This window comes from Chiloscyllium plagiosum, chromosome 7 (genome assembly GCF_004010195.1).
Source record: "Chiloscyllium plagiosum isolate BGI_BamShark_2017 chromosome 7, ASM401019v2, whole genome shotgun sequence".
NCBI classification, from domain to species: domain Eukaryota; kingdom Metazoa; phylum Chordata; class Chondrichthyes; order Orectolobiformes; family Hemiscylliidae; genus Chiloscyllium; species Chiloscyllium plagiosum.
Window position 1 is genome coordinate 96205664 of NC_057716.1, and position 20074 is coordinate 96225737.

General features: G+C 41.8%; 1 protein-coding gene across 3 annotated transcripts in view; it reads left to right on the forward strand.

Moving 5' to 3' along the window:
* Positions 1–20074, forward strand: part of LOC122551780 (contactin-associated protein-like 5) — a 1278965-nt gene that overhangs the window by 1051121 nt on the left and 207770 nt on the right. For all 3 annotated transcript variants that reach the window (XM_043694245.1, XM_043694243.1, XM_043694244.1), the window contains 2 exons: positions 1071–1241; positions 6360–6578. In XM_043694245.1, the coding sequence (XP_043550180.1) occupies positions 1071–1241; positions 6360–6578 (390 nt within the window). The remainder of the gene's footprint in view (positions 1–1070; positions 1242–6359; positions 6579–20074) is intronic.

Sequence of the window (20074 nt, forward strand, 5' to 3'; positions counted from 1 at the left end):
CTGTATAGAATCATAGAATCTCTACAGTGTGGAAGCAGGTCCTTTGGCCCAATAAATCCACACCGACCATCCAAACAGTAACCCAACCAGACCCATTCACCAATTCTCTTGTCCTATATTTACCCCTGACTAACACACCCCTACACATTCCTGAAAACTGTGGGCAATTTAGCATGGCCCATTCTCCTAATCTGCACATCTTTGGACTGTGGGAGGAAACCAAAGCACCCAGAGGACACCCACGCAGACACGGGGAGAATATGCAAACTCCACACAGTCAGTCATCCAAGTTGGCAATTGAATCCAGGTCCCTGTTGCTGTGAGGCAGCAGTGCTAACAACTGAACCACTCATCAATTCACCCTTCTGTCTCTTCCTAGTAGCCAGTTATTGGTTTTCAATCGATCAAGTTGCAGTGATCAAACCATCCCTACCTCTCAAGTAGCCTGCAGTCATTCCAAAATGTCTCTTATGCTAGATTTCAATTAACTGAGCCCTAAATTATATAATTATCTTTGAATCAACACCAGCTATTCATTACCCTCTGTGAACAATCTCAAAAGTTTTGATAATATTTCCTTATTAACAATGTAGTTTTTTGATCATAATTTGATCATGTGTATGAACAAAGATTCATTTTAAAAAGAGTCCTTTAAGCTTTCCTTCACTATAATATACCTCCCAACAGAACGAGCAGACAGAAAAATATAACACAAACATTGGCGTGTAGCTTAAACAAAGAATGGTTTTTGTTTTCGCTTTCGGGAAATTGCTCATGCCTTGCAATGCTGCATAACTGAGACTGCTTTCTACTCATGAGCCTTGAATCCATTACCTCCGAACACATCAGCAAGTGTTCACTAAGTAAAATTGCTAAGGAATGGAACTGACACTGACACGAGTGATTCCATCTAAATGTATAGAAGTGCATACCCATTTTAGTGTCTGTCTCTAGCCTCAGCAGATATGTCGCATTGCACATCTTTAGATAGTCTCCAGACTCAAAAAGAAATGAAATTATTTGTTCAACCTCAGTTTGAAACAACTGTGTACATTTATGTGCCCATACAGATAATTACTGGAATGCAGCATCATTTAACACCAAGTCCTCCTATCTCCATTTTCCAACATTCCGTGGGGAGCTAAGCGCAGACATTTCATTTTTCTTCAAAACAACTGTGGCATCAGGCGTTTTCCTGGAGAACCTTGGCATTAAGGACTTCATAAGGATCGAACTGAACTGTAAGTACCACCTGACAGGAGTGCAATTTGAGAGAGAGATCTGTTGGCAAGGGTTTCACACAGGGGTAATTGCCTGGAAACTCTGCTGCTGTGTCAGTAGTCAGCAAAATCCAATTAATTAAATCAAATCACAAAAGGTAATAAAGTCTTTCTCGTGTTGAGTGACACTGAGCAAGATCGCATTGATGTGTCCAAAATACAAAGTTGGTGGACTGTGTGATGCAGTGAATCGGGCACTGATCGATCAGCCAGAGCTGATGAAGGATTCAGAGAGATGAATTGGAAGGACTCCACACTTTTTCCATTGCAAGTTTACTTCACATTTGAATAGTCTGAGATGAAGACACTTCAGTTCATTTGGCTTTATCTATCACTCATTCCACCAGTCTCATAAATGTGCCTGCTATCCTGGCTGAATTTATCCTTTCCGTCCTAGCGCTCCAATGGTTTATCAACTATATAAAGACATATTTCCTGCTGTCTGTCATAAATGTATCCTGATCCTGAGCCACCTTAACCTTTGAATGCATTGACATTTAATCTCCCTTGCAAGTACCTTCAATATCTCTGCACCATTCTTCTGAGGTATCCTTCTTGAAGATCCAGCTATTTTTGATCGAACACTAGAGATCAATCACATTGTTCTCTGTGTGACCGAGCTGTGCCCACCCCTGCACATTACACCCTTGAATCAGTGATAGATCAGTGTTGTATCTGGTGTTGCAGACATGTCTCAATATAAGCTGTGAGGGTGTGATTCCACCATTGTTCTGAGGCCTCGGTACTTCGTCTCGGTATGCATGGATTGGAGTATAAAAAGGGCAGACAGTGCCCCCCTCATAGAATCATAGCATTTTACAGTATGGAAGGAGGCCTTTTTGACCCATCCTGTGTGTACAAGCTCCTGCAAGAGTGACCCAGCTCGTCCCATTATCCATCCCTCTCAACCTAGCCCTGTAGCTTCATCACTTTTAAACATACCTTTGGTTCTGTTTTCTGTCCTACAGAATCTGCCTCCACCACTCCCCCAGGCAGCGGGTTCCAACTCCAAACAATAAAGAAGTTTCTCCTCATCTCACTCCTAGCTCTGTTGCTAATAATCTTGAAATAATGAACCCCCCCTCCCCCCAAGGTTACTGACATACCAACTGGTGGAAACAGAATATCTTTCTTTACCCAGTTAAAATTGTTCATAATTTCAAACACTTCTATAAGGTCACCTCTTAATTTTCTCTGAGAATAAGCCTAATTCCTCTAATCTTTCCTTGTATCTAAAATCCTTCAATCCTGGTATCATTCTAGTAAATGTGTAGGATGAAAAGATGTCAGCAATATTAGATGGCAGATACTGAGCATTGGAGCAATCAGCCATCATTTTCTCTTAGAAAAGTAAATGCATCTTATTATTTCAAACTGATATTTCTAAATAAAATATTGGCAACTTATTGTTTGAAATTCCATTTTAAAATAAGTTTGATTAAACCTTATTGTTACTTTTAGACGATTGAGACCATTAATAAGTCTGGCTAAAAAAAAAAGATACAACCAGTCAATGTTTTATTGTTGGTATTGATAATACAGTAATATCTACTTCAACAGCCAAATTGCCAGTATAAAGATGGCTTAAGATAAAGCCCTGCAGTTGCAAATTCCATGGTTCCTAGTGGTTTCTTTATGGTCCATGTAAACCTTTTTACAACCGGTGCTGTCAGAGACTACAAGTGAAACATAATCATCACAAGAGTTTTTAAAGAGATTTTTAAAACCATTAGGTCACAGAGGTAGGCAATACATTTGGTAAGTGACCTCGAACAGCTGAAATGAATGCCAGCCACAGTCAGTCAATCCATCCAATTCCACTTTTTAACCTTGTGATTTTATTTTTAGATCTTGTTTTAAATGTAAGTTGTATTATTTCTGCAATAATGCAGATATCGTTCATCACTTCTATCAATGAAGCTCAAAGTTTTGAGACTACATTCTTACAGCCTGCAAATCAGACAACCATTTTGAGGGACACGGATCTCCAGACAAACTTCAACAGCACCAAAGTAAAGGACGTTTTAGCACAGAGGGAAGACCATTGGACCTAAAGTGCTATATCAGTGCTAGCTCCATATCAGAATGAACTGCGAGATTCACATTTTCCTTCTGTCTTAACCTGCCGTCTCATTGTTTAGGCAAGTGCATACCTAATAATGAAAATGCCTTGCAATTATTTAGCACCCTTTGCAACCATGTCTCAATGTGCATTAAAGCTGATGAACAACTTGAAGTTCAGGGATATGGGGATCAGTTGGGCCAATGACATTGACATGTTCAGTTGACCATGTTGGCAGTGAACAGCAGATCTGATAGGCCGAATGACCTACTCCTGTTCCTGTGTTCAGTCACTGTTGTGAAACACCAAATAGGGCAGCCAATCGGTGTGCAGCAAGCTCCCACAAAGAGTCATGTATTATTGATCACCTTGTCTGCTTTTAAAAAAAATTGATTGATGAGAACATATTGAGGAGAATCTCCTTGCTCTTCTTCGAAATAGTGCCAGAGGATATTTTATATCTACTTGAAAGAAGCTTCATTTTAATATTTCATTTGAAAGATGACATGTCTAGCAGTGTGGAATTCCCTTAGTTCTGCACTGGAATATCAGCCTTTATATTTGTGCTCAAGTCTTACAACCTGACAGCCTCAGAGGTGAGATATCCACCCACTGTGAGCCACATCTGACACCCAAAATAACTCTAAAATGCTGTGATCGACAAGGCTTCACGAGCATTCCATTCCCATAATTAGGAACATTTCATCCATCCTCTCCCTTTCTGCTTCTGTAACTAATCTTCAGTGAATGAATACCCCTTATCATCATCAGTGTCTTTGTTGTGATGAGTAAAATGGTCATGTGTGACAGACCACTTACATTTCCACTTCGAGTTTTGGATTCTCTTAATATTTCAAAGCTACAATCTGAAAGTGAAGCATATGGTTTGAGAATTGGCATTGAACATGCCAGTTAACTCCACCAATGATAGTTATTTGAAGCCGAGAGGGATGATTTCAAAGAGGTGAAGTTATGAAGGGACCAGACAGGAGCACTGGAAACAGACTCTTTCAAGTGATTGACAAGTCAAGAATCAACAGGCAGATGTGATTAAATGTAAGATTCAGAACAGAGAGGTTTCCTTCCACACAAACATTAATGCAGCACTGAGTTCATGAGTGAAGTGTAGTGATTGTAGATGGCTTTTGGCATGGATGGCAGGAATTGGGGGTGGTCACTCTGATTTTCATTGAGGCAGAAGCCTAGGGGATGTGTCTGTTGATCTATTAATGGCCCCAGGGCAGGGATATCATGGTGACAGTAGGGAATCACAGGATGGAGGTGAAACCAAGAGAATCACGCCACCTTCAGGCATGATGTGACATTCATGGCTCTGACTCCCACCTCTTAATAATTTTAAAATCTGTCCCATGGGCTCAGTGTAGTGTCCCTACCCCGACCCAGGAGGCCTGCGTTCAAGTCCCACCTGCTCCAGAGGTGTTTAATAATATCTCTGAACAGGTTGATTAGAAATATAGGTTAAATAAAAAAGGAATAGCGTTCTCATAGCGCAGTGATAGTGCACCTGCCCTGGACCAGGAGGCCCAGATTCAAGCCCAACCAGTTCCAGAGGCATAATTCTGAACAGGTTATATTAAAAAAATAGAATCTGCCCCATCTTTAAGTTAGCCTCGGTAGATGGAGAGTCAGGGAATGGTCATGAAATGTGAGTGTTACCAAAATGAAATGGCTTTGTTTTGTCAAGAGTTCCACATTTTAAACTCACATAAAACAATTTCCAAGTTACTGATGTTCATCTCAACAACGGCTGCCCACACCCTACATGGGCAATCTTATAAAAGTGTGTACCCTCCTGTTCCTCACAAGAGGTTGGCAATTTCAGAAGCAGAGCTGAAAGACTCACACCCCAGGCTCTCATTAATGTTGTTCTTTGGTTATCTGCCCCTGTGCAGAGTCAGATTATCCCATTGAAATACAGTCTCATGTTAACATTTGGAATGGCTTAGGAGAAGGAAAGACAAGAATAGATATTTTCTCAACACCCTGTTCAGAGGTGTCCTGTGGAACATGTGGGACTTTGCTGGCTCAAAGGGTAGGACAGTATCATGGTACCACAGTGGCTCACCTGGGAGCACAAGAATATGGAACAAGACGGGTCCATGAAATTGAGACTTTTGGTTCTGTAGAAGACAAAGACTGACACTTAATGCCTGGGCTGACAGGTTATCATTCCTTCATCTGGCATTCATGTGGCTCCATCCCACACAAGCTCACAGTCTGCGTGAGCGATTTGTATCGACCTTGCCAGCAATGCTCATATCTCAAGAATAAATTCAAGTAATAATGAATGATTACTCGAGTGAATGAGAAAGTGGTGCTCAAAACTTACAGAACCCATATCTTGGTCAGGTTAAATCGATAACAGAAAAATCCTTTCAAGGAGCATAATTGGTAATAGAGTCATAGAGATGTACAACATGAAAACAAACCCTTCTGCCCAACTCATCCATGCTGACTAGATATCCCAAATTAATCTAGACCCATTTGCCAACACATGGCCCATGTCCCTCTAAGCCCTTCCTATTCATATACCCATCCAAATGCCTCTGAAATGTTGTATTTGTACCAGCCTCCACCACTTCCTCCAGCAACTCATTCCATACACACAGCACCCTCTGCATGAAAAGGTTGCCCCTTAGGTCCCTTTTAAACCTTCCCCCTCTCACCTTAAACCCAGGACCTTTAGTTTTGAATCCATTATCCTGCGGAAAAGACCTTGACTATTCAACCAATTCATGATGTTATAAACTTCTAGAAGGTCACCCCTCAGCCTGTGACACTCCAGGGAAAATAGCCACTTTTAGAATAAGTTTGGGAGGTAATGGAAATGAAAGAAGTCGATGTCCTTTCACTTTACCTTGTGAAAAGAAGCCTTGCACGATGAGAAAGACAATTTCCAGTTGAATAGAATTTATGTTCCATGTCAAGATATTGGAAAACATTGCCATCCAGCTGAATGATGCTCATGTCGTTGTGTTCCCTGTGGATTTTTGCAGCGCCAGTGGAAGTTCTCTTCTCACTCGATGTGGGGAACGGCCCTTTTGCAGTTGCAGTGGACTCACCCTCACCGTTGAATGACAATCAGTGGCATTACGTCGAGGCAGAGCGGAATATCAAAGCAGCATCACTCCGAGTAGATCACCTACCACGAGTGGCTCAGGAGGCTCCAGCCGATGGACACATTCATTTACAGCTCAACAGCCAGCTGTTTGTAGGTAGGAGCTCACTGTTCTGCAGAAAAAAAAGTCTATTAATCTGTCGTCAGTGCTTTGACTGATTACCCCTTTCACTTTCTCTCACAATTGAATGCCTACATTAATAGCGCACAAACCAGGAGAAGTCCACAATACAAACATTCCATTCCTTGGTACATTTTTGCTCCCTGTCAAAGCAACTGACATTTTGTGAGTGAGGCATGTCAAAGCTTACAATTGTCTTGTGAGAACACCTACCTATTAAAAACATTTGGTTATTTATAAAGCACATGATTAAGAGAAAATATTGCCAATGGTAATTCTATCAATCTTACATTGACACACTGGGCAAATGGTCTTTGTTGCTTGCAATAGGTAAGGTAAGAAATGATAGAATTATGGAATGGGTATTCAGTGCTTTTTCACTACATAGCTTTATGTTCTGCTCGTTTTAGTATGAAGCCTGCAGGTTGCTTAGTGCAACGTTTTTGAAGTGCATGCTAATATATCCAGAGTGCCCATTTTGAGCTAGTAATGTGCTCAGCTTTCCAAGGGAAAGAAAAATGTTTCCATAACTACTAGGATTCATGGTACATTTGTACAGTCTGATCAGAACTCTTGGTATTAGGCACCCATATGAACAAAGTGAATGCTATGTGGAAGCCACTCCCTTAAATCTGTAATGCTGAAGGAATATTTAACTTATTTCTTTATTACTGTCTGTCACTCACGGTTTCTATGAGCCACATTACCACTTCAGGAGAAAGTAAGCTAATGAAAATCATTGAGGCATTACTGTTGTGGCATATGGGCTCCTACATGAATTACACACCTTTATAAACTTGAATATGTGTTATTCAGGTATTAGTCCTGTTGCTCATTAATGTGCAGCTGGTCTGTGGGCACAGTGATTGAATTAGATGCTGTGATATTTGATAACTATGACAGTTGATGGATTGCTCGATTTTAAGTCAATTTGTTATTTCCCTGTTGTTTGGATGGCCATGAGAAAGTCAAAGAATGGCTGCAGGGGGAACCAGACTATCCCACAATTAACCCCTTCAGCAGATAAGCAGGAAGTGGTGAGCACTTTTGACAAGTCTCTGCTACTGACAGGGCTTTTTAGAGGAACAAAAGTCCTGGCAACTTCAAGGAATGGATCAGGAACCCAGGTTATAAATTTATAAAATCCTTATAGTGTTGAAGCAGGGCATTCGGCCCATTGAGTCTCTACCGACCCTCCAAAAAGCAGCCCACTCAGATGCACCCCATACCCTATCCCTATAACCCTTCAATTCCCAGGGCTAATCCATCTAGTCAACACACCCCTGGACACGATGGATAGTCAGTGAAAGATTTAAAAAGCAATGGGGGCCCTTCAAAAACCGGTATTCCTGAGAGTTTCGAGCATGTGTGTCCAGAGTGTGTTGAGAAATTTTAGCATACAGTTTGTTCCATTATTTTATTTGGGTTCACCTGAATATGTCACACTGTTAGAACAAATAGCTAAAAAAGACTGTGGGAGATGTCCATGTAGCCTCTTGGGTCTAATTCACGATTCAATAAGATCATGGCTGATCTTTCGACCCCAATTATTCTCCTGTCAGATCACCATATGCCTTGATTTCTCTGGAGTCCAAAAACCTATCGATCTCTGCCTTGAATTTACTGAATGAGTGAACAGCAGCAACTCTCTGCCGTAGAGAGTCGAAAGCCTCTGAGTGAAGAAATTTCTCCTCACCTCTCTCTGAAATGATCGATCCTTTAGCCTAGAAGAAGGTCCCCACTTCTATACTCTCCAGCCAGAGGAAGAAGTGGACTAGACATTGCCATTCCAATAAATTGCACTGAGCCTGTTTTATAAATAAAGGGCAGGTCAGGAGTCTACACACTGCTTTCCCTACAACACCAGCTCCATTGCAGAACTGGAGACCTTCCTGAATTTCCATGGTGTTGGGCTGGTGTTGTAGTTCATACCAGAGTTGGCTTGAGCCATGTGAGACCCATGATTTAGAATGAGGAATTATGTGAAATTTATATCCAAAAGTGTTTCCAAGTTCACATTTTACAATGAAATGGTGTTCCATCTGCTATATATGTTTATATTGATACTGTGAATGAGAATATAACCCTGAGCCTTGATTTGTATTACAGTTTCAGCTCAAGCATCTGTATGTTTCATGATTTGGAGGTGCCGGTGTTGGATTGGGATGTACAAAGTTAAAAATCACACAACACCAGGTTATAGTCCAACAGGTTTATTTGGAAGCACTAGCTTTTGGAGTGCTGCTCCTTCACCAGGTGGTTGTGAAGTATCTTCTATCTTCTATGTAAGAGGCTCCTGACAAAGATAATGACATAGTGAATGAAGGGGCATATGGCTACATCAACAGCTAATGCTACACCTTATCACAGTATCTACCAGGAAATCTGCTGTTATGGTATCACACCAACATTTCTCAGACCATCCTCACACATTATTATTGGTCAGAGTATTGAGTATGCAATTGGCAAGGTTTTGTTGCAACTGTGGTTAGGCCACATTTGGAATATTACATGCAATTCTAGTCTCCCACTTATTGGAAAGATGTTGTGAACCTTGAAAGTGTTCAGAAAAGATTTACAAGGATGCCAGGGTTGGAGGATCTGAACTATAGAGACAGGCTGAATAGGCCGGGGCTGTTTTCCCTGGAGCGTCGGAGGCTGAAGAGTGACCTTATAGAGGTTTATAAAATCATGAGGAGCATGGATGGGATTAATAGACAAGATCTTTTCTCTGGGGCGGGGGAGTTGACAACTATATTTAAGGTTTAAGGTGAGGGGGAAAAATTTAAAAGAGACCTAAGGGGCAACGTTTTCACGCAGAGGGTGGTGGAGGCGGGCTAAGGGGCAACGTTTTCACGCAGAGGGTGGTGGAGGCGGGCATAATTATAACATTTAAAAGGCACCTGGGTGGGTATATGAATAGGAAGAGTTTAGAGGGATATGGGCCAACTGCTGGCAAATGGGACTAGATTAATTCAGGATATCTGGTCAGCATGGATGAGTTGCACCGAAGGCTCTGTTTACGTGCTGGAGAGCTCTATGACTTTATGACATCTACTCTGGTTGATCTGCAACCACTCTGTGACATGCAATATCCAACAATGCTAATGTCAACCCCCCTTTCTGCTGCTTCCACCTTGCCCTCCAGAAGATTAAGATGAGGAAGAATTTTGTGAGCGTTCTTGTGTAAATTTAAGACTGATGGATTTTTGATCAATAAGGAAATCAAAGGTTATGGGGGATGGATAGGAAAGTGGATATGAGGAGTGTTGGATGAGCCCTGATCTTACTGAATGATGGAACAGGTTGCAGGGGATGAACAGTCTACTCTATTCCTATTTCTTATTGCATTATGAGGGGGAGTGCCAAGGAGGGGGACAGAATATGCGAGGAATTTCAGGTGAGGGATATGGTGAATAGAATGAAGTAAGTGGAGTGCTGAGCAGATTGCCAGAACTGGAAAGTGGGAGAAGTGATTCAAAAGAATACTAAGTAAGGAATAAGGAAAAATAAGACTTTTGGATCAGTTAAGATAGGTCAGGAACATAGAACACTCATGTTGAATGTTTACTTATGAGAAAATGGCACAAAGGCTTTGTCAGTATTCACACTGGAAAAAGAAAATATTGTTGAGGAGAATACTGAGATACAGGCAACGAGACGAGACAGGATTGTGGTTCACAAGGAGGTGGTGTTAGCAATTCTGGGAAGTGTGAAAATAGATAAGTCCCCTGGGCTGGATGGGATTTATCCTAGGATTCTCTAGGAAACCAGGGAGGAGATTGTTTCCCATTGCTTCCAATATTGTGGTGACCAGATCTGCACGCAATACTCTAAGTGTGGCAGGATTTGGTTTTGATCTTCATATCATCATTGTCTACAGGAGTAGTGCCAGAAGACTGAGGGTTAGCAAATATTGTCCTCTTGTTCAAGAAAGGGAGTAGAGGCAAAACCCTGATAGTTATGGACCAGTGAGCTTTACTTCAATTGTGGGCAAAGTGTTGGAAAAGATTATAAGAGATAGGATTTATAATCATTCAGAGAGGGATAAGTTGATTAGGGATAGTCAACATAGTTTTGTGAAGGGTCGGTCATGCCTCACAAACCTTATTGAGTTCTTTGAGAAGGTGACCAAACAAGTAGATGAGGGTAAAATGGTTGATGTGGTGTATAAGGATTTCAGTAAGGCGTTTGATAAGGTTCCCCATGGTAGGCTATTGCACAAAATATTGAGGCATTGGATTGAGGGTGACCTAGTGGTTTGGATCAGATATTGGCTAGCTTGAAAGAAGACAGGGTGGTGGTTGCTGGGAAATGTTCATCCTCTAGTTCAGTTACTAGTGGTGTACTGCAAGGATCTGTTTTGGGGCCACCGCTGTTTGTCATTTTTATAAACAACCTGGATGAGCTTGTAGACAGATGGGTTAGTAAATTTGCGGATGACACTAAGTTCGGTGGAATTGTGGATAGTAGTGAAGGATGTTGCAAGTCACAAAGGGAGATAGTTAACCTGCAGAGCTGGGCTGAGAGGGACCAAATGGAGTTTAATGCAGAAAAATTTGAGGTGATTCACTTTGGAAGGAGCAACAGAAGTAAACAGTACTGGACTAATGGTAAGATTCTTGATCGTGTAGATGAGCAGAGAGAACTCAATGTCCATGTACATAGATCCCTGAAAGTTGCCACCCAGGTTGATAGGGTTGTTAAGAAGGCTTTTCTTGGTAGAGGAATTGATTTTCGGAGCCACAAAGTCATGCTGCAGCTGTACAAAACTCTGGTGTGGCTGCTGCGTGCAGTTCTGGTCACTGCATTATCGGAAGGATGTGGAAGCTTTGGAAAGGGTGCAGAGGAGATTTACTTGGATGTTGCCTGGTATGGAGGGAATGTCTTATAAGGAAAGGCTGAGGGACTTGAGGCTGTTTTTGTTCAAGAGAAGAAGGTTGAGAGATGACTTAATTGAGACATATAAGATAATCAGAGGGTTACATAGGGTGGACAGTGAGAGCCTTTTTCCTCAGATGGTGATGACTAGCCTGAGGGGACATAGATTTAAATTGAGGAGTAATAGATACAGGTCAGATGTCAGGTAATTTCTTTACTCAGAGAGTAGTAGGTGTGTGAAACACATGTAACAGTAGCCAACTCGCCAACTTTAAGGGCATTTAAATGGTCATTGGATAGGCATATGGATGAAAATGAAATAATGTGGGTTAGATAGGCTTCAGATTGGTTCCACAGTTTGGTGCATCATCAAGGCCTGCGCTGTAATGTTCTATGTTCTAAAATGATTTTCATTTTACATATTTTCTTTTGGGAACATACTATAAGTAAAAAAATGAGGGATAGCTGTGATATGTTTTAGAAGCAAGACAAGGGTCAATAGTTGCAACTTCAATCACTTCAAGGAAGAGATTGCCCTTGGTGTGCAACACACAGATCATTACAAATCGTTACACAAGTAAACAAACCCTTAAAAATTCAAGGATTCATTGATTTGTTCCAAGTGGCATAAAACACAATGGTATAAAGAATGTTAAAGAAGATTATAATATGGTTACAACTCAGAGGTGTTGTGGACTGGAAATAAGCACAAATATGGTAATTTGTGACAAATGAGAACATTTGATGAAATCACTGAATTGTCTAATTAACATTGAAAGAATATACACTTTTTTTTTCTCTCATGAATAGGGACATGATTATTTATTCTAACCAGGCTGTTCCTTAACAATGGCAACAAAGAAACTTGAATGCTGACTTATGGCTGTCTTACTTAAACTCTACCCCATTTTAAAACTCTGACAGACGCACAAAGAGCCAAGACATGTCACAAGGATTATCAGTGTGTACAGGAGAAAAGTGATCAGGAGAGCAATATTCAGGCATTAGTCCACATGACAGATGTCAATGAGATTTATCTTCTTGAACCTTTCTTTCAACTCCTTTCTTGGCTAATGGCACAACTTGTGGATATACCAGTTTTCAATCTTATTCACTGGTTGAAAATCCACCCATTCAGCGTTTATAAAGTTGGTTTACTCCTCCATTCATCGAATCCCTACAGTGTGAAAGCAGACCATTTGGTCCGTTGAGTCCACGTGACCCTTTGAAGAGCATCTCCCCAGACACCCCCCCCCCCCAACCCTATCCCTGTAACTCTGCACTTTCCATGGCTAACCCACCCTAACCTGCACATCCTTGGACTGTGGGATGAAACTGGAGCACCTGGAGGAAAACCATGCAGACATAAGGAAAATGTGCAAACTCCACACAGACAGTCGCCCAAAGGTAGAATCAATCATGGGTCCCTGACGCTATGAGGCAGCAGTGCTAACCAATGAGTCACTGTGCCACTCAATATTACTTTCCCCACAGTATTTGCAGAGTGAGATAGCATTGATGGCTACATAGAATTTTCTTTTATGTCTCCAAACAACAAAAGGGCCGCAGCGAAAGAGTGAGAGGGAGAGAGATGGACATGGATATTTTCTGTTTAGGGACACACACCAAAGATGCTGGTAACTTCCCTAATCAATCAAGTGGCTGTTACTGTGTTGAGCCCTGCTGAGCTCATAATTGGTCCTGATTGAAAAACCCATCAAAAAGCCTGACTCTGGGGAAAGCTGCCCTGAAAACACAGACAGTGCCAATCTGTCTGGAATTCACTGCTTGAATTGGCAATATTGTAGATAAATTCACAACATGTTCTAATATCTCCATTTTCAAATTGTAAACATCATGCTAAATTGCCCATAGTGCTAGGTGCATTAGTCAGAGGGAAAGGGGTCTGGGTGGGTTACTCTTCGGAGGGTCGGTGTGGGCTGGTTGGGCTGAAGGGCCTGTTTCCGCACTGTAGGGAATCTAATCTAATCTAATATTTTACTGCTTCCTTGGTTCAAAGCAGTGACCTCCCTTTTTATTTGACATTCCAAAAATAAAGAGAATAAACATGATGTGAGTGTTACAGTATAATGATGACTTTACTCAGGGGAGCTGATGAACCAGTGGTATTGCCACAAGACTATGGATCCAGAAACTCAGCTAATGTTCTGGGGTACTGGGTTCGATTCTCACCACAGCACATTGTGGAAATTGAATTCAATAAACAATGGCTGGAATTAGGAATCTACTGATGACCATGAAACCATTGTGAATTTTGGAAAAATCTAATTTGGCTCACTAACATTCTTCAGAGAAGGAAATCTGCCGTCCTCAACCTCATCCCTACCAATCTGTCAGCTACAGATGCATCTGTCCATGACATTATCAGTAAGAGCAACCACTGCACAGTCCTTGTGGAGATAAAGTCCTGTCTTCACATTGAGAATAACCTCCATCCTGCTGTGTGTCTGTATCACCATACTAAATGGGATGAACTTCGAACAGATCTAGCAATTCAAGACTGTGCATCCATGGCACGCTGCAGACCATCAATAGCAACAGAATTGTACTCCAGCACAACCTGTAACCTCATGGCCTGAAATATCCCCCACTCAACTATTACCATCAAGCCAGTGGGTCAACTGTGGTTCAATGGAGAGTGCATGAGGGCATGCCAGGAACAGTACCAGACATATCTGAAAATAAGGTTTCAACCTGGTGAAGCTACCAAACAGGACTACTTGCATGCTAAGCAACATAAGCAGCAAGTGGTAGACTGAGCTAAGCTGCTACAACCAACAGATCAGATCTAAGCTCTGCAGTCCTGCCACATCCGGTCATGAATGGTGGTGAATGATTAAACAACTCACTGGAGGAAGAGTCTCCAGAAATATCCCCATCCTCCATGAGGGAAGAGCCCAACACATCAATGCAAAAGATAAGGCTGAAGCATTCGCAAGAATCTTCAGCCAGAAGTGCTGAGAGGATAATCCTCCAATGCTGCCCAGCATCTCAGATTCCAGCCTTCAGCCAATTCGATTCACTCCGTGTGATATCAAGAAATGTTTGGAGGCATTGGACACTGCAAAGGCTACATGCCCTGACAATAGGAGCTCCAGCAAAACTGGAATCAATGGATATCAGGGGCAAACCCTCTGCTGGCTCAAGCCATACTTGGTACATAGAAAGATGGTCGTGATTGTTGAAGGTCAGTCATCTCAGCTTCAGGACATTTCTGCAGAAGTTCCTCAGTTAGCGTCCTAAGCCCAACCATCTTCAGCTGCTTCATTAATGACCTTCCCTCCATCATAAGGTCAGAAGTGGGGATGTTCAATGATGATCGCATTATGTTCAGCATCATTTGCAACTCCTCAGTTACTGAAGTAATTCATGTTCAAATATAACAACATCTTGATAATATCCAGGCTTGGGCTGACAAATGGCAAGTGACATTCACGCTACACAAATGCCAGGCAATGACCATCACCAATCTGAAACAATCAAACTACCATCCCTTGATTTTCAGTTGTGTTGGCATCACTGAATCCCCCACTATCAACATCCTTACAGTTACCATTGACCAAAAACTCAACTGGACTCATCACATAAACACAGTGACTGCGGGAGGCTAGGAATACTGTTGTGAGTAACTCACCTCCTGACTCCCCAAAGTCTGTCCATCATCTGCAAGGCACATACCAGGACTGTGATGTAATACTCCCCACTTGCCTGATGGGTACAGCTCCAACAAAACTCAAGAAGCTTGACGCTATCCAGGACAAAGCAGCCCAGCTGATTAACACCACTTCCACAAGCATCCACTCTTTCCACTGATACTCAGTAGCAGCAGTTTGAATTGCCTACAAGTTCTGCAGAAATATGCCAAAGATCATTTGACAATAGCCATAGGTGTTAACAAGTTTTGAGAAGATTTGTAGCTCAGTTTGAGGTTTTGGATGTAAGTTTGCTTGCTGAGCTCAGCAAGCAAGCTTACATCCTGAATCTTTTGACAATATCTTCCAAAACCATGACTACTTTCATCTAGAAGGATAAGAGCAGCAGATATATGGGAACACCACCACTGCAAGTCCCCTCCAAGCCTCTGAACATCATGATCTTGTTGGGTCAGAATCCTGGAATTCCCACCGTGGGGGAATTGTGAGTCTACCTACAGCAGGTGGACTGCAGCGGTTCAAGAGGCAGCTCATCACCACCTTCTCAAGGGCAACTAGGGATGAATAATAAATGCTGGTCCAGCCAGCAACACCCACTTACCATGAACAAATAAGAAAAATCACTTTGGAATGAATTCATTGGGTTGAAAAGCACTTTGGGGCATTCCATTGTAATGAAAGGTAATATCAAAATGCAAAATGTTATATTCCTTTGCTAATTTGCTGTTGGAGTTTTCTGCATTGTTCCAGAATCACTGTCGTGTTATCAATGATAAAGGGTTAATGATGCAAAGAGAAATCCAAGACACTGACATTTCTTGGGCCTGAGAGGCATACTAAGGTAGATATTTAGGACTAGAAGACCATAAGACAGAGGAACAGAAGCAGACCATTCAGCCCATCAAGTCTGCTCCACCATTCAATGAGGTCATGACTGATTTGATAATCCTCAGCTCCATTCTCCTGTCTTTTCCCCAGAATTCTGGATTCGCTTACTGATTAAGTAGCTGACTAAACCAGCTTTGAATATACTTAATCACCCAGTCTTCACAGCCATCTGTGGTAAATAATTCCAGTGATTCACTTTCCTCCTCATTTCTGTCTGAAATGTGCGACACCTTATTTTGAGATTATGCCCTCTGGTTATAGACACCCACAAGAGGGGAACCAACCTTTTTGCATCTGCTCCATCAAATCCTCGAAGAATTTTGCCTGCACCCTATTCTTCTAGACTGGGAAGGGCGAATGCAAAAAGGACAATGATATTTGTGTTGTGCTTTTTGTAGCCACCAAACCTCTTAAAGTGCTTTGCAGTCAATGAAGAGCTTTTGAAGTGTAATCACTGAAGTCATGTCAGTTATGTGCTTCGTCAGACAACAGTGTGATCACGACCAGGTACCCTGGGGAGGATAACGCAAATCCTCTTCTTTAAAACACCGCTATGTCAGCTTTTACATGGACTCAGTTTAACGTTTCATCCAAAAAGCAGCACTTCCTACAATGCAGAACTGCCCCTTTGCCCTGAGACACTCATCTGAGACCTGAACAAAGTACAGTGTTTGCCGTTAGAGGCAGGAACAGTGCTAACTGAGTCACAGCCGATGTCCCTCAATTGATGCTAAATGATCACGAGAGAACACAAATGTAGGATTGTCACCCAATGGAAAGGTTTCTCCTCTCCAGCTTTTCATCTCTGCCCTGAGCTGTGGCTGAGCAGACTTCACAAATACTTTTCGTGAGGAATTAGTTTCAATAGATTGTAGAAAAGAACTGTCAAAGGAAATGCAGAGCAAGCAGGAATGGAACTAGATCAAATAGAGTAAGATGACATGTAGGTTTGAAGGCCCAAATTGCTTGCTTCTCTGACCTGCGGTTCTCCAAAAGATAGGGAGACTTCTTACATAATAAGACAAGCAAGCACAGTTAATGGATTTAATAGGCTGCGAACAACCTTTTTCAAACTGAAAGGAGATGCAGTGGCATTGGATGGTACGATAAAATTGTCTCAATCATGTATTGAAAAGGCATTAGAAAGCCACAAGGGAACTAAAACAGCTCAATTAGACAGCATAAATTTTTAATCTGGAAGTTAAATGGCTGACTGGCCCTCTGACATCCAGTCCTCTTTGCAAAGTGCATTTTATTTGAGCTTATTCCTTCTAATCCTCTCAGACATTTGGCAATGCCATTACTAAATTTCTAACTATGAATTGTGTGTCAGTCGGGGGCCATGTCGACTCTCCTATGATTTTACTTTGCCCATGCTGGAAAGGTATCAACCGTACACTTGGTGTTTCTTGCAAAGAGGCCCAAGTTGACACAAACGTCTCTGCATTGCTACAATTCCTGACTCAATGGGCCATGGACAGGGTGAATCGCCAAGGTATTTTTCCAAGGGTGGGGCAGTGAGGACATAGGTTTAAGGTGAGAGGGGAAAGATTTAAAAGGGACCTCGTAGAGGGTGGTGTGTGTATGGAATGAGCTGCCAGAGGAAGTGGTGGAGGCTGGTACAATTGCAACATTTAAAAGGCATCTGGATGAATATATGAATAGGAAGGGTTTAGATGGATATGGGACAAATGTTGGAAAATGGGAGTAAATTAATTTAGGATATCTGGTCAGCATGGATGAGTTGGTCTGAAAGGTCTGCTTCCATGCTTCTATGACTCTATGGGGTGTACAAAGCAGAATTGCCAACATTCCTACACCACTGGTTGAATTTGCTTCCTGTTTTTCTAAACTGCCCATGACACACATGGAAGACTTAAAAGTAAAAGAAACTTTGCTTGACCCTTTTAGCTCAGGTATCCTTGTGAAGAACTTGTGTTTCATCTCCTTCCAGTCTATTTTAAAGTGATCATATTTTCTCATTCCTGTAAGGCAGGTTTATTCGATAAAATGCATTACTTTGTTTCCCCTGACTGTTATTCCACAATCACATATTTTGTCACAGAATGCACTTGCTGAAGGCTGTATATGTGCACATTTACATTTGGTTTGTTGCTGACACATACGGTTTGCTTTTGACTTTCAAACTCTTCAAGTGAACAGTTTTGCCATTTTAACACATGGCTGCTTCTGCATCAACGTAAAATTGTTTTGGATAATTCTTGATGCAAAAGGGAAAAATGAGAGTTGCCCTTAGGTTGATGCATTTTGAAGATAGCACACAACATCTCTCTTAAAGACTCCTGGAGACAGTCTCAATACCTCGAAGATTTCGTGCTGGGAATAGCAGATCGAAAGCTAATTTGAAAACATTTTCCAATTTAAATACTGAACCTTTTTAAAGTGAAACAAGTCGAGAAAGAGAGGTTTGTATCTGCACGGTGTCTTTTAGACTTTAGGATGTCCAAAACAATCTCATGGGGGTTTAGATGAGAGTGGTGCTGGAAAAGCACAGCAGGTCAGGCAGCATCTGAGGAGCAGGAAAATCGATGTTTCGGGCAAAAGCCCTTAATCAGAAATAGACAATAGGTGCAGGAGTAGGCCATTCCGCCCTTCGAGCCTGCACTGCCGTTCATCATGATCATGGCTGATCATTCCTAATCAGTATCCTGTTCCTGCCTTATCTCCATAACCCTTGATTCCACTATCTTTGAGAGCTCTATCCAACTCTTTCTTAAATGAATCCAGAGACTGGGCCTCCACTGCCCTCTGGGGCAGAGCATTCCACACAGCCACCACTCTCTGGGTGAAGAAGTTTCTCCTCATCTCTGTCCTAAATGGTCTACCCCGTATTTTTAAGCTGTGTCCTCTGGTTCAGCACTCACCCATCAGCGGAAACATGTTTCCTGCTGCCAGAGTGTCCAATCCTTTCATAATCTTATACGTCTCAATCAGATCCCCTCTCAGTCTTCTAAACTCAAGGGTATACAAGGGCTTCTGCCCGAAATGTCGATTTTCCTGCTCCTCGGATGCTGCCTGACCTGCTGTGCTTTTCCAGCACTACTCTCATCTAAACCCTGAAAGAATTTCATAGCTAACGAAAACTTCTAAGTTCAAGTTGTTGTCATGATGTAAGAAACATGGCTGTTGATTTATCCAAAACAAGAACATGTTGATGATCAGGTAATCTGCTGCAGTAATGATGGTTGGGATATATGTTATTGGTTAAGCAAATCAGTGAGAACTCCTTCTCTCCTCTTCAGAAAAGCTATATGGAGAAGGTAACAGGTCCTCAACTTGAGGTCTCATTCAAAACATGAAACCTCTGACCTCCTTAAGGGGAGCTTATAGTTTAGTAGTTTTATCACTAGACTACTAATCCAGGAGACACAGATAATGTTCTGGGGACCCAGGTTCAAATCTCACCACAGCAGATGGTGGAATTTGAATTAAATAAAAATCTGGAATTAAGATGACTTAAGATGACCGTGAATCCATTGTCGATTTCTGGGGAAAAACCCATTCGATTCACTAATGTCCTTTTGGAAAGGAAGCAGCTAATCTTACCTGGTCTAGCCTACATGTGACTTCAGACCTGCAGCATTCTAATTCACTTTTAACTGCCTTCTGGGCAATTAGGGATGGACAATAAATACTGGCCAGCTATACCCGCATCCTGTCAATGAATAATTTTTAAAAACTGAGCCAGTCTTTCATTTCTGCAGTGGGCTGTCAGCCTCATTTTTTGCTTTCAAGTCACGATCTGCAGTAACAGCTGTGTACAGTCTTGGTCTCTCTATTTAAGGAAGGATATAGCTGCATTAGAGACAGCACAGAGAACATTTACACAGTTGATTCCTGAGAGGAAGGGGTTGATTTACATGAAACGATTGGACTTGTGTCCTTTGCAGCTAAGATGAATGAGGTAATTTTCACAAAACTTAAAAGCTTCTGAGAGGATTTCACAGAGTGGATGCTGAAAGGATGACTCCCTTTCTAGTATGGACTAGAACAAGTGGCCAAGCTTAC